This window comes from Schistocerca americana, chromosome 2, assembly GCF_021461395.2.
Source record: "Schistocerca americana isolate TAMUIC-IGC-003095 chromosome 2, iqSchAmer2.1, whole genome shotgun sequence".
Lineage (NCBI taxonomy): Eukaryota > Metazoa > Arthropoda > Insecta > Orthoptera > Acrididae > Schistocerca > Schistocerca americana.
Genome location: NC_060120.1, coordinates 916,100,856 through 916,116,475, shown reverse-complemented (window position 1 = coordinate 916,116,475; position 15,620 = coordinate 916,100,856). Strand labels below are relative to the sequence as shown.

The window sequence follows — 15,620 nt, the reverse complement described above, 5'->3', positions numbered from 1 at the left end:
TAGAGTATCCCGTATGAAATTATGATAACGTGCTCCATTGAGCGTAGGTGGAAGAACATGGGGCCCAATCAAGACATCACCAACAATGCCTGCCCAAGCGTTCACGGAAAATCTGTGTCAACATAAGCACCGAAGTCAACACTACCTTCCTTCAATTGGGCCAACTGGCGGTGAATCGAGGAAGTACAGTTCATACTGACGAGACTAAAATGAGCTCTAACATGGAAATTAAGCGTTTCCGAACACATGTACGCATAACATCTTTTCTTTATTTGTGTGTGAGGAATGTTTCCTGAAAGTTGGGCTGTAACTTTTTGCAACACCCTGTATTATGTGTATAGTATTAAAGGCATCCGTGCTGGCCGGTGTAGCCGTGTGGTTCTAGGCGCTTCAGTTCGGAACCGCGTGACCGCTACAGTCGCAGGTTCGAATCCTGCCTCGGGCATGGATGTGTGTAATGTCCTTAGGTTAGTTAGGTTTAAGTAGTTCTAAGTTCTAGGGGCCTGATGACCACAGATGTTAAGTCCCATAGTGCTCAGAGCCATTTGAACCAGCCAAAGGCTTCCGTGGTCTAAGGGTAGCGTATTTCAGTAATAATCAAAACGTCCGGTTTGTAAACCCGACACCACTTGAATGTTGTTTAATATTCAGCAGAAGACTTCCGGCATAAGAAATCATCCTAATTCCGCCAACGGCCTTTTCAGAGAGAGCGGAGGAGGGAATAGAGTTTCAGGACAGACTCTTGCCCTTGGGGTGGGAAACTGCACCTAAATGCGGTAGGGTCAGCAATGATCAACGGCATAAGGAAGCAATGGAAACCACTGCATTAAAGACGCGTAACGTGTATCCACAGGACATGTGGCCTGTATTTGAAGAAGTGTCATGACGATCTCTCCATTGGCAAAAGATTCCGGAATAGTCCCCCATTCCGATCTCCGGGAGGGGACTGCCAAGGGGGAGGTTACCATGAGTAAAAGATTGAATAATCAACGAAAGGATAACGTTCTACGAGTCGGGGCGTGGAATGTCAGAAGCTTGAACGTGGTAGGGAAACTAGAAAATCTGAAAAGGGAAATGCAAAGGCTCAATCTAGATATAGAAGGGGTCAGTGAAGTGAAGTGGAAGGAAGACAAGGATTTATGGTCAGATGAGTATCGGGTAATATCAACAGCAGCAGAAAATGGTATAACAGGTGTAGGATTCGTTATGAATAGGAAGGTAGGGCAGAGGGTGTGTTACTGTGAACAGTTCAGTGACCGGGTTGTTCTAATCAGAATCGACAGCAGACCAACACAGACAAGGATAGTTCAGGTATACATGCCGATGTCACAGGCTGAAGATGAACAGATAGAGAAAGTGTGTGAGAATACTGAAAGGGTAATGCAGTATGTAAAGGGGGACGAAAATCTAATAGTCATGGGCGACTGGAATGCAGTTGTAGGGGAAGGAGTAGAAGAAATGGTTACGGGAGAATATGGGCTTGGGACAAGGAATGAAAGAGGAGAAAGACTAATTGAGTTCTGTAACAAGTGTCAGCTACTAATAGCGAATACCCTGTTCAAGAATCACAAGAGGAGGAGGTATACTTGGAAAAGGCCGGGAGATGCGGGAAGATTTCAATTCGATTACATCATGGCCAGACAGAGATTCCGAAATCAGATACTGGATTGTAAGGCGTACCCAGGAGCAGATATAGACTCAGATCACAATATAGTAGTGATGAAGAGTAGGCTGAAGTTCAAGACATTAGTCAGGAAGAATCAATACGCAAAGAAGTGGGTTACGGAAGTACTAAGAAATGACGAGATACGTTTGAAGTTCTCTAAAAAGGAATAGCGCAGTAGGCAGTACAGTTGAAGATGAATGGACATCTCTAAAAAGGGCCATCACAGAAGTTGGGAAGGAAAACATAGGTACAAAGAAGGTAGCTGCGAAGAAACCATGGGTAACAGAAGAAATACTTCAGTTGATTGATGAAAGGAGGAAGTACAAGCATGTTCCGGGAAAATCAGGAATACAGAAATACAAGTCGCTGAGGAATGAAATAAATAGGAAGTGCAGGGAAGCTAAGACGAAATGACTGTAGGAAAAATGTGAAGACATCGAAAAAGATATGATTGTCGGAAGGACAGACTCAGCATACAGGAAAGTCAAAACAACCTTTGGTGACATTAAAAGCAACGGTGGTAACATTAAGAATGCAACGGGAATTCCAATGTTAAATGCAGAGGAGAGAGCAGATAGGTGGAAAGAATACATTGAAGGCCTCTATGAGGGTGAATATTTGTCTGATGTGATAGAAAAAGAAACAGGAGTCGATTTAGAAGAGATAGGGGATCCAGTATTAGAGTCGGAATTTAAAAGAGCTTTGGAGGACTTACGGTCAAATAAGGCAGAAGGGATAGATAACATTCCATCAGAATTTCTAAAATCATTGGGGGAAGTGGCAACAAAACGACTATTCACGTTGGTGTGTAGAATATATGAGTCTGGCGATATACCATCTGACTTTCGGAAAAGCATCATCCACACAATTCCGAAGACGCCAAGAGCTGACAAGTGCGAGAATTATCGCACAATCAGCTTAACAGCTCATGCATCGAAGCTGCTTACAAGAATAATATACAGAAGAATGGAAAAAGAAAATTGAGAATGCGCTAGGTGACGATCAGTTTGGCTTTAGGAAAAGTAAAGGGACGAGAGAGGCAATTCTGACGTTACGGCTAATAATGGAAGCAAGGCTAAAGAAAAATCAAGACACTTTCATAGGATTTGTCGACCTAGAAAAAGCGTTCGACAATATAAAATGGTGCAAGCTGTTCGAGATTCTGGAAAAAGTAGGGGTAAGCTATAGGGAGAGACGGGTCATATACAATATGTACAACAACCAAGAGGGAATAATAAGAGTGGACGATCAAGAACGAAGTGCTCATATTAAGAAGGGTGTAAGACAAGGCTGTAGCCTTTCGCCCCTACTCTTCAATCTGTATATCGAGGAAGCAATGATGGAAATAAAAGAAAGGTTCAAGAGTGGAATTAAAATACAAGGTGAAAGGATATCAATGATACGATTCGATAATTACATTGCTATCCTGAGTGAAAGTGAAGAAGAATTAAATGATCTGCTGAACGGAATGAACAGTCTAATGAGTGCACAGTATGGTTTGAGTGTAAATCGGAGAAAGACGAAGGTAATGAGAAGTAGTAGAAATGAAAACAGCGAGAAACTTAACATCAGGATTGATGGTCACGAAGTCAATGATGTTAAGGAATTCTGCTACCTAGGCAGTAAAATAACCAATGACGGACGGAGCAAGGAGGACATCAAAAGCAGACTCACTATGGCAAAAAAGGCATTCCTGGCCAAGAGAAGTCTACTAATATCAAATACCGTCCTTAATTTGAGGAAGAAATTTCTGAGGATGTACGTCTGGAGTACAGCATTGTATGGTAGTGAAACATGGACTGTGGGAAAACCGGAACAGAAGAGAATCGAAGCATTTGAGATGTGGTGCTATAGACGAATGTTGAAAATTAGGTGGACTGATAAGGTAAGGAATGAGGAGGTTCTACGCAGAATCGGAGAGGAAAGTAATATGTGGAAAACACTGATAAGGAGAAGGGACAGGATGATAGGACATCTGCTAAGACATGATGGAATGACATCCATGGTACTAGAGGGAGCTGTAGAGGACAAAAACTGTAGAGGAAGACAGAGATTGGAATACGTCGAGCAAATAATTGAGGACGTAGGTTGCAAGTGCTACAAAAAAAAAACAGTTGAAGAGGAATGGACATCTCTAAAAAGGGCAGTCACAGAAGCTGGAAAGAAAAACGTAGGGAAGAAAGGTAGTTGCGAAGAAACTATGGGTAACGGAAGATATACTTCAGATGAGCGGTGGAAAAAGGAAGTACAAAAATGTTCTGGGAATTTCAGGAGTACAGAAATACAGGTCGCTGAGCAAAGAAATAAATAGGGACTGCAGAGAAGCTGAGACGAAAGTGCGACAGAAAAAATGTGAAACAATGGAAAAAGAAATGGCTGTCGAAAGAACTGACTCAGCATATAGTAAAGTAAAAACAACCTTAGGTGAAATTAAAAACTAGGAGGGTATCTTTAAGAGTGCAACGGGAATTTCACCGTCGTCTGCAGAGGAGAGAGCGGATAGGTGAGAAGAGAACATTGAAGGCATCTGTGAGGGGGAAGAGCTATCTGATGTGATAGAAGAATGAACTGGAGTGAATTTAGAAGATCCAGAAGGGATCCAGTATTAGGATCAGGATTTAAAAGAGCTTTGAAGGACTTAAGGTCAAATAAGATAAAAGCGATAGGTAACATTCCATCAGACATTCTAAAATCATTGGGGGAAGTGGCAACGAAATGACTATTCACATTGGTGTGTAGAACGTATGAGCCTGGCGACATACCATCTGACTTTCGGAAAAATATCAACCACACAATTCCGAAGACTGCAAGAGCTGACAAGTGCGAGAATTATCGCACAATCAGCTTAACAGCTCATGAATGTAGTTACTGACATGAATAATAAACAGAAGAATGGAAAAGATGGAAAAGAAAACTAGGGATGTGTTGGATGACGATCAGTTTGTCTTTAGGTAAAGGTACCAGAGAGGCAATTGCGACATTGCGGTTGATAATGGAAGCAAGATAGCAAGATTAAAGGACAACAAAGACAGAGTCATAGAATTCGTCGACCTAGAAAAAGCGTTCGACGATGTGGAATGGTGTGAGGAGTTCAAGATTCTGAGGAAAATGGGAGTAAAATATAGGGTGAAATGGGTAATATACAATAGGTACAAGAGCCAAGAGGGAATAATAAGAGTGGACAACCAAGGACCAAGTTCTCAGGTTACAAAGGGTGTGAGAAAGGTATGTAGCCTTTCGCCCTACAGTTCAGCCTGTGCAGCTAAGAAGCAATAGTGGAAATAAAAGGAAGGTTCAGGAATGGGATTAAAATTCAAGGTGAAAGGATATCATGATACAATTCGCTAATGACTTTGCTGTCCTGAGTGAAATTGAAGAGGGATTATAAGATCTGCTAAATGTAGTGGACAGTCAGATGAGTACAGAATATGGACTGATAGTAAATCGAAGAAAGATGAAAGTAATGAGAAGAAACAGAAATAAGAACAGCGAGAAACTGAAGGTCAGGATTGATTGTCACGAAGTAGATGAATGTGAGAAGCAATGGCGGACGGAAAAAGGAGGACATCAAAAGCAGTGTAGCACTGACAAAAAGGGCATTTCTGGCGAAGAGAAGTCTATTAGTATCAAACATAGGCCTTAATTTGAGGAAGAAATTTTTGAGAATGTTCGTTTTGAGCGTAGCATTGTATGGTAATGAAACATGGACTTTGGGAAAACTGGAACAGAAGAGAACAGAAGCATTTGAGATATGGTGCTACAGACGAATGTTGAAAATTAGGTAGACTGGTAAGGTAAGGAATGAGGAGGTTCTGCGCAGAACAGGAGAGGAAAGGCATATGTGGAAAACACTGATCAGGAGAAGATACAGAATGATAGAACATCTGTTAAAACTTCAGGAAATGTCTTCCATGGTACTACAGGGAGCTGTAGCGGGAAAAAACTGTAGAGGAAGAAAGAAATTGGAATGCGTCCAGCAAGTAACTGAGGACGTACGTTGCAAGTGCCACTCTGCCACTCTGAGATGAAGAGGTTGGCATAGGAGAGGAATTTGTGGCGGGCCGCATCAAACCAGTCAGAAAATTGATGAATCAAAAATAAGAAAGTACATCACCTTAACAACAACCATTGCTAACGTTAATAAAGAAATAAAACAAAATATTTGAAAAATAAAAATCCGTTTAACACATAATAAAGCGAATTATCTTAAGGCAGGCGAATAATTTCCATTCTACATTACTAAATGGGCTACTGGCAGGATTTTTGTAGTTTCTATCTCTTTGCGATATAAAAAGGGAAAATGAAATAAAAGAATTTCTTCAAATTATTGTGATTTATGATAGCCTTTAGATGTTGCCACTTTACATAAGTAACTTGCTGCCAACAATAAATTGAAGGACTTTACTAATAAAAACAAAGATGGGTCGCGGTAGGTTATAAAATGTTGCTAACATAGTTGTGAGGTGCATGGTTCTATTGTTCAGAAGTGCTAACGTGACATTGATTGATAAATGTATCAGCTAAGTGCTACAGAAATTGAAAAGCTTCATTTGAAATTCACCTTAGACGTCAGCAGGCCGTCAAGGAATGAGATTGTGCCAGGCTGTCACGTCAGCAGCTGAGCGGGAATTTGTACACCCACGTTAGCGACATACATACAAACACGACCTGCTATTGATTCGAAATACGTAGTAACGCATCCCTGGTTCTCAGACAGCAGCACAGTTTCCGAATAGTGGCGACGTGCTGCAGATATCCTGATGCTAATGCCGAAATTTGACATTAATATTAGCAAGATTTCGTTTAACATTAAGAATTTAACACCTAACTGGTACTTCACAAGGATATGATGATGAAGTTCCGTGTCGGCTCCCAACCATTATGGAGGTTGTGGTGGGTGTTTGGGCTCGCGCCATTACCTAAAGCAAGTACATATAAGAACTGCTGCAAAAAGAGGGAGAAGACTTTGTGCAAGAAATTTATGACTGTCTCTGTCTTCTGGTTCCTAGTAATACTTGTCCATACGTTTGGAAATATTTACTCTAATGTAACGCTATATCGTTCCATTTCAGAGCTCATAACACTCACTTACATCATCACAGATATGCTATCGTCTTTGAAAATACTGTTGACGATGATGATATGCATCGTGACAGGAGCCCAAGAGTTACGGCGATATAGTAAAGAGCTGAAGCATGCTGATGAGCTCATGATACCGAAGAACACAGAAAACGCCAAGATGATGGGAACGTTTGTCTCAGTTGTCCATCTGACAGTTCTTGTTGCCGTGCTCGCCACTATAGATCAAAACTCGAATGGTTTCTTTGATTACCTGGAGGTGATATTGTCACTGTTCTTCGACTATATGATGACTCTCCAGTTCACTGTGCTGGAACTAGAGATGTGGATGAGATTCTGCTCTCTGAATGCCCGTCTTCAAGAAGCAGTTCCAGTGCGCCTGACGCCTCTGTCTCGGGAAGCGGCTTCCCAGCTGACGTCCCCAAGCAGACTTCGCCAGCTATTGGAAGCCTACACGTCACTGTGCCGAGGATCAAAACATCTGCAGAACCACTTTGGAGCACCTGTGGCGGCCAGCGTGGCGCAGTCGGTGTGGTGTTCCACTTGCAGCGCCTACGAAGTGCTACTGATACAGCTGCGGCCTCAGTGGGCTCGGAAGTTGCCACTCAGCCCCTCTGTGTGCAATTCACTAATGTTTCTCGGGTCGCACTGGCTGCGACTCACCACATTGGCGTTGTCTTGTGCGGCAGTGGAGCACGCAGCAGCGACTACTGGCGAACTCCTGTTGTCGGCTTCTGTGACGTCTGAGGGCCGATGTGCTGAACTGGAGAGATTCTTGCCATTCGTCATACATGGCCCACGACTGCGTTTCTCAGCTGCTGGGTTCTTTACAGTCGACCGTCACCTGCTAGTGTCTGCATTAGCCATTGTTGTAACTTACGTTGTTATCTTGGGACAGCTCACACCTATACAGTGAACAGGTATAAATCTTACTAAACAATGTAGAATCTCTGTGGAAGAAATTTTCGTTATCCCCTTAGAGAGTACACAGGTAGTTTTCAAGCTCTCATAGATGATGAATAAGTTGTACTTAGCAGCCTTGTAACTTCTACTGCTTACATACACTTACGAGCCAAAACATAATGATCACTGCCCAACTCGAGGTTGTATTCTGCCTGGTGATGCAGTGAGAGAAGTATATGAGCGGAGCAGACACGAATGGGCAATCATTATAGTGATGATAAGTGGGTCAGATAAGGAAATCTCTCGACTTAGGTGACCTTCAGAAAAGCCAGACTGCTGTAGCTCAGTGCCTGGGAGTGAGAATCTCGGAAACGGCGAAGGCGGTCGGCTGCTCGCGTGCTACTGTCGTGGGCGTCTATGGAAAATGATTGAAGAATGCTGAAACCACGAGTACGCGACAAGAAATTGGACGTCCATACCTCATCACAGAATATAGGAATCGGAGGCTTGCCCACTCTCTAAGGCAGGATAGGCGACGAATCGTGGCAGGTCTGATGACAGCGTACAGTGCTGGTGCAAGTACATGTGTTTTGAAGCACACCGTCCGATTACAGTGGACATGGGATCATCGAAATTGGACATCATGCCAATGGAATCGTGTTGCCCGGTAGGATGAACCCCTTTTATTTGTAACCCAGGCCGATGATCATGTCCAGATACTCCGTCATCCAGGTGAACAGATGCTCAAAACATACAGCACGCCAAGGGCGCAAGCCTGTATGAGCATACTTATGTTATGGGGGATATTCATCTGGGCTTCCATTGGATCTGCGGTAGTAATCGAAGGCACCATGACAGCTGATGGCTACATGAACATTATTAGAGACCACCTGTAAGCCCCTTACGCTTGAGGTCCCCTCAACTGCGATGGCATCTTCCAGCAGGATAGCTGCCTCTGTCAGAAGGCTAGAATCGTACTGGAGTGGTTGAGGAGCGCGACAGTGAACTGACGTTGATATCTTGGCCATCAAATTCGTGATACCTGAATCCGGTGCAACCGAACAGGGACAATATCTGGCGCCAACTTCGAGCCCACAGAGCAGCCACCTCTAAATTACTGGAAGTGTGTGACCTGTGCATATGCATCTGATGCCACAAAACTATGGAAACGTATCTTAAATCCGTTGCACGCGGAATCGCTGCTGCATTGCGTTTCGGAAGAGGACCAACATGATTTAAGTAGGTGCTCATGATGTTTTGGCCCATCAGCGTATGTGATGGCAGTTAGTTTGTGAATGTGTATTTGTGTGTGTGATTTATAGTCGGTTGTACGAGCAGTGTAATGGGTAGACATGTGGACACGACAGAATATCAAATAAGAGCCACCATGGTTGAGCATGGCCATGACCACATCGTCCATAAAGTTTCCTGAGTAGCGGGTGTCACCGTATCGACTGTCCAATATATCTACAAGGAACGGTTTGTATAATTCCTCTTTATCTTCAGTCAGAGTATAAAAGATTCGTTGCATTTGATTACTACCAAGAGGGTGGAATAATCTCAATGACGTAAGCTAATGCAGACATTGGCGTAATTAGTGATCACCGACTCCTTGCTAACAGTGAGAGACAAGACCATGAATCCGTATCTCCTTGCTTTTATGGCCTTTGCAATGCAGTGATTCTTTATAGATTATAGGACTTGTATGATAAATTCAGAATAAGTGCAGGTTCTGTTATTGATCATGCGATGCACATTTAAGGCTGCTACAGTGGTGGTTAAGCAATAACATCGCCAAATGAACTACGTCCCGATTATCTCGTTGCTCACTCTCACAATAAGCTGCAAAAGTATTTAAAAGTCGATGTTAGGAGAATCGGTCATGATAAAATTGAATAAAATAATTTCTTTGTTGTTCATGTTATTAAGGTAAGAAATAGAGATCTTAGATTAGATATACGTTTAATTCCAGTTGATCCATAGTGAGGAGATCCTTCAGCATGTATAACATGTCAGAAGTACGAGAATACACAATAAATATTTGCAAAGAAAAACACATACGAGTTTGGTAATGTACCTTCCACAGATCCCAAGTGGAATGATCGTAATGCAGGTGGAATGCGTCAAACAATTTAAAATCATTATTAATTTATGAAGTAATAAACACTGATTATCATAATTATTTAACAACACTTAATTTAAATGCACACATCATTGCACTGATTTTGTTCAGATGTTTGTACGAAACCTAGAATGTAACCATCTCGTACTAGCCACAAGAACAGGAGGAGTGCTAATAAGAATCATACAGGAAGGTGAGTTTGATTCCTAGATGTCTTTAAAACAATATCCCAACGGTTATTCATAGTTTACACACTTTACAAATGTTTGTGTTATTATTTGAGCGTTGGTAAACAGTGTGAGTCAAGTAAGATGTAACACCCCTTTATTTTGCTAAACGCGGTTTTCGGCAAATGTTAGAGCGTGGAGGGCACGTATGGTTTTGGTTAATGTTTTTAACGCTGGTATCAACTGAGATACTGAAGTAAGTTCATTTTTAATGCAATTTTAAACTTTTTATAACTCCATTGACAGCTCCTGAGGAGAAAATTAGTGGTGTAGCCGTTGGTAATGTTGACATTGAAACTTGTCGTAAAGAAATTTGAGAAATGTCCCAGAATTTGAGAGCACGTTGGCCGGAAACGGTACTTGCGGGGCAAAAATTACGAATCAGGCTTCTCCGACCAGGCTGCGTAGTTCAAAACCGTACGGTAAGCCTGGGCTAAAGGATAAAGCCTTATTTCTCCTTCAGCCAACTTGCGACATAGATGCAGGTTTACCTTTGTAAATTATGCATAGAAATATGACATAGGCTATGATCTAGCGTATTACAAAGGACTTAGTAAAACTATTTCACATTTGTGTGTCCTTTCAGATTTACGTTGGTTGAAAAGGAGAAATCAACTGTTCAGTCTTCAAAAATAAAAAAGTCATATCCGCTGCAAAAAGCAACTATTCTATTAAACAACTAAATCTTAAAAGGAAGATTTGAACTGTCTTTCCCTGTGCGTGGCTGTGTGCATTTTAGAGGTAAAACACTCGCTCTAGGATGACTTTCCCTACCTACACTACTGAAAATTATATCACATGGGGTACATTCGTTGAATAAATATTTTAGTAAAAACACTTTGGTAACCAGTTGTACAACGAAAAATAAATGATCATCTTGACGAAATGTAAGCGCATATGACAGCGTTATTAGCTGCGTGCAATACACGCTGTCGGCTTATCTGACAGTTCAGTGCAGTTTCGTGCATACGTAAATGAAATACACAACTTGCTAACAATGATTTGGTAGCCACACAAACCATATATAATAAATTTTATCTTCTAAAAACTAACCTCATCCTTCTTTGAAGCATGTGTTCAAAGTGTTGACGTTCGAAAGGACGATGAACAGATGTAATTATTGTGGATGATGTGGTAGAGCATGCACTGGCGATTCGACGACACATATCGTCTGACGTAGATGGGGTTTCATCATAGGCTGCATTCTTCAGGCTCCCGAAAGAAAGAAATCAAGAAGAGTCATGTAACGGGCCTCGCACGCTATTTGACATTATTTCTTCCTACCCAACTTTCAGGAAAGTTCTCATTCAGTGTTTGGAGGAGTGAGCTGGACAACCATCGTGTTGCAGACACATACGCTGCCGAATACCCAGCGGTACTTCTTCTAGAAGAACCGGCAGAATATTCTAAAGAAAGTGTGCTTACGGATGTCCATTAAGCCTACGGTGAAATAAGATCCCACAGCGTAATTTCCTATGATGTTGCACCATGCGTTTACGCTCTACGGCCGTTGATGTTGCGCCTGACGAAGCCAGTGTGGATTTTCAGCTGCCCAGTAATGCCGTGCTATGCAAATTTACATCAGCGTGGGTGGTAAATGTTGCTTCTTTGGTAAAGAGCACACGTAAATTTACATCAGCGCCGATAGTAAATATTGCTTCTTTGGTAAAGTGCATACACTGTATAAACGTAGGGTCGTCTCTCGTTTGCTAAAGGACAAACCGACGAAAATGTGTACGACACTGGAAATCATGTTCGTCCATTACCTGATTAAGCGACAGGTAGTCTGTCGAATGACGCTCGTCTGGCTGATCCCACATTCCTTGGCAATATATCTCGTACCACTGTGCGGATTGACTAGTGTGGCAGCTAGAACAGCTTCTTCGTGTTCTCTGTCAGCTGCAGTCTTCTTTCTTGTACTCTTTTTGACGTTCAGGCAACCCGTCCGCACTAGCGTCTTAATAATTCTTGCAGCTGCTTGGTGCGTCAGACATTGAAAATCCTGATAGATAGCTTTACACTGCTGTACTATTTTTAAGGCATTTGTTTAGCATTCACTGTATAAAAATAGTACATCCGACTTCTCCTCATTGGTGTACGTGTCTGCACGGAACGAAAGTTGAAGCAGAAATGAGCGGCCTTTAATACAGACAAGTAAACAGGAAAATATGTTGACATTCTGATACAGTGCAGCACGAAAGCTCCGCTTGGTTGTTTTTGTTCCGCTAATGCCGATTACGGCCATGGTGCTTTCAAATTCTAGGAAACATCTGGAATTTTTCCCCGACAGATTTCAACATCAACATTAACAAATGCTATATCTCTGTGTCTTCACAAGAGCTGTGGAATGCAGTTATAAAAAGTACAGGGTTCCACTTAAGAAAAAGTACTTGCTTCAGTATCTCTGTCGATACCAGCGCTAAAACACATTAATCAGACAACAGAATAGGTGCCCTCTTGACGCTCTACCATTTTCCAAAAACCGCGACCTTTCGATATGTGTAAGCATTCATGAAACAAAAGGTTTATTAAGTCTTACGTTACTCAACCTATATATTTGTGTGTGTGTGGTTTTGTTCTATTATGTGTAGCATTTCCAAACATGTAATATGGTACAAGAACAGTGGTCGTAAAAAGATCCTAACGTACACGAATCAGAGATCAGTGTCCCGTCTACTTCATGATAATCAGTTTGTTATTGTTAATTGCTGTTGTTCACGAATCCAAGTCCATCTGAAACCGTTTACGATCGAACATTGCGAAATGAACTTATAAAATGGACATGCAAAGTCCGGTACTTCGCAAAATTTAACTGTTTACTGAGGTGATTTCCAAATAACCACTTCACGTCTGCACAACGTATAAAGTTCTCTCTCTGTTTTCCTTTTTACTCTCTTCTGTCATAATTATTAAGGATATCACTATAAACAGCGGAAGATTATCTCGGAACTATGAGTATTGTGTGGGATGCGGGAAGGCAACATTTGCTTTGTAGTCAGGGATAACGAAATTAAGGACAATTTCTTAGAACATAGAAGTCGAAACTATTAAAAAACTGTGTTTCTTAAACATCAAACCAATTGTAATATCATCATTTTATAGCAGGTATCTACCACCTGTTTGTAAGACTGTATGAGAATTGTACATACTATTGTGCTGTCAGCTAATCAATGTTCAGCATATTCATAGGAGTTTTTGACCTTCCCTGAAACCACGAGAAAAAACATAGATGTAACGTTACTGAAAGCTGTCAGACCCGAGAGCCATTTGGAATTTTCATTTGGAGGGAGACAAATGGGGAATAGAGAAATAGTTTAGAGTTTTCACGATAAATGACACTCCGTACTCTTGCTACTTATGATTGTCTATTATATTTTGTGGGCTACTTCAACATGATACTGAACTGGTACGTTCGGTGGAGCGGAAGACGATCTCCCTTTGCGGAGATCGCAATATTTTTTATCTGAGGGACAGCTGCTACCCACAGAACATTATAATAAGCCAAACACGCTCTGAAAACGCTGCTTTCTTACTCGTCACGTGTTTATGTGGAAAATGGACGTAGCAGAATGATAACTGGTAACACTGTAAACGCATTGACGACAAGTATCTTCATTCAAAAGCCTTTATCTGTGCTGCCCGCCTGGTGCAGTGGGTAGCACCTTGCATTACAATACTCGAACCGAGAGACCCATTCTCCTTGTAGCTTACTTTTTTTTATTGCCTAGGATGCGTGACATGATATCTGGTTTCCTAACAGCTGTATAGCAATTACAAGAGTTGTTACACTAAATACATGCACTTATTTGTTACTAACAATAATACGTACAGTTATTTGATACTAACACAGAAATAAGTGAAGTCGTATGTCCATTATTTCACTTTTAAAAGCATGTTTTGCGTTTGCTTGTTTACTCTTTTATCCTCCACGCTACTGCACACCTCTATGCTTTCCTGTTCGCTGCCAGCACTGTTCACACTTCTCTTCAGTTATACTCTCCCTGCTTCTTTTATCCAACCAAACAAGTTACATCATCTAAGCGTATTGGATATCTCATCAACGATACTCGAACCTGGCTACCACTATGCCATCCTGCTATTGGTTCAATCGGTTACTAACAACAGTCTTGCTTACTAGTTTCATGTCCATTATATTTTTTAGGACATTTCGTCACCATTGTGGCTATAAAGCCAGTTAACAGGAGCACCCTAGGAGGGGGGGGAGGGGGGAAGGGGGATGCGGAAAATGCACCACGAAGAAATTATTGGAATGGGATGGAAATCAGTAAATGGAAGGTACATGTACAAACGAACAAATCATTACAATATCTGAAAAGTAGATTGATTTATTCAACAAATGGAGCGCCAAAATTGAGCAAGTCAGTAACGAGTTGGTTTACCTCTGGCCCTTATGCAAGCATTTATTTTGCGTGGCATTGAGTGATAGGTTTGTTGGATGTCCTCCTGAGGCACACCAAGCCAAATTTTGTCCAACTGCAAGGTTAGATCATTAAAATCCAAGATGGTTGGAGGAACCCGCCGACAATGCTCCAAACGTTCTCAGCTGGGGCGATAACAGGCGACCATGCTGGCCAAAGGAGGGTTTGGCTGGCACGAAGACAAGCAGCAGAAACTCTCGCTGTGTGCAGGCGGCCATTCTTTTGCTGAAATGTAAACCTACGATGACTTGCCATGAAGGGCAACAAAACGAGGCGTAGAATACCGTCGACTTTACGCAATGTGTAAGGGTGCAGCGGATGACAACCAAAGGGAACCTGCCACGATATGAAATAGTACCCCAGACCCTCACTCTTGTTGTCGGGCCGTGTGGGGGTGACAAGTAGTTTGGTGTCCCACTGCTGTCTGGGCGTCTACAGACATGTCTTCTCTGGTCAATGGGGCTGAATTCGAAAACGTACTCACCACTGAAGACACTTCCGTTCTAGTAAATGAGATTCCAGGCTGGAGGCGTCCCAGATAGTGGTGGGGTGCCATCGCATTTCAGAGCAGGATGCCTTTGATTGTCATCCGTGGCGCCTTGAAGCGCAGCGGTACGTCGACGATATTCTACGTACTGTTTCGTTGCCGTTCATCGCACGACGTCCTGTGCTTACATGCAAGCAAGATAATCCCCACCTGCTGTAGGCGAGAATTTCTACTGTTGGTCTTCGTGCTTTTCAAACCCTACCTTGGCCAGCAAGGTCGCCATATCTATCCCTAATTGAGGATTTTTGAAGCGTTAAGGGCAGTATCCTCCAACCAGCTTGGGATTTGACCATATAACGCGCCAATTGGACAGAATTTGGCACAATATCCCTCACGAGGACATCCAGCAACTCTATCAATGGTCAAGCCGAATTTCTGCTTGCATATGTGTCGGAGGTAGACCAACACGTTATTGACTTGCTCAATTTGTAAAGCTCTTTCGTTCAAATGGCTCTGAGCACTATCGGACTTAACTTCTGAGGTCATCAGTCCTCTAGAACGCACAACTACTTAAACCTAACTAACCTAAGGACATCACACACACCCATGCCCGAGGCAGGATTCGAACCTGCGACCGTAGCGGTCGCACGGTTCCAGACTGTAGCGCCTAGAACCGCTCGGCCAACCCGGCCGGCGT

General features: G+C 42.3%; 1 protein-coding gene across 1 annotated transcript; it reads left to right on the top strand.

The window, feature by feature from the left end:
- The first annotated feature begins 6,800 nt into the window (after positions 1 to 6,800).
- On the top strand, positions 6,801 to 7,661 carry LOC124594544. Its single transcript, XM_047132916.1, has one exon. It carries the CDS (start codon positions 6,801 to 6,803, stop codon positions 7,659 to 7,661), a length of 861 nt encoding a protein of 286 aa, XP_046988872.1.
- The last annotated feature ends 7,959 nt before the right edge of the window (positions 7,662 to 15,620 follow it).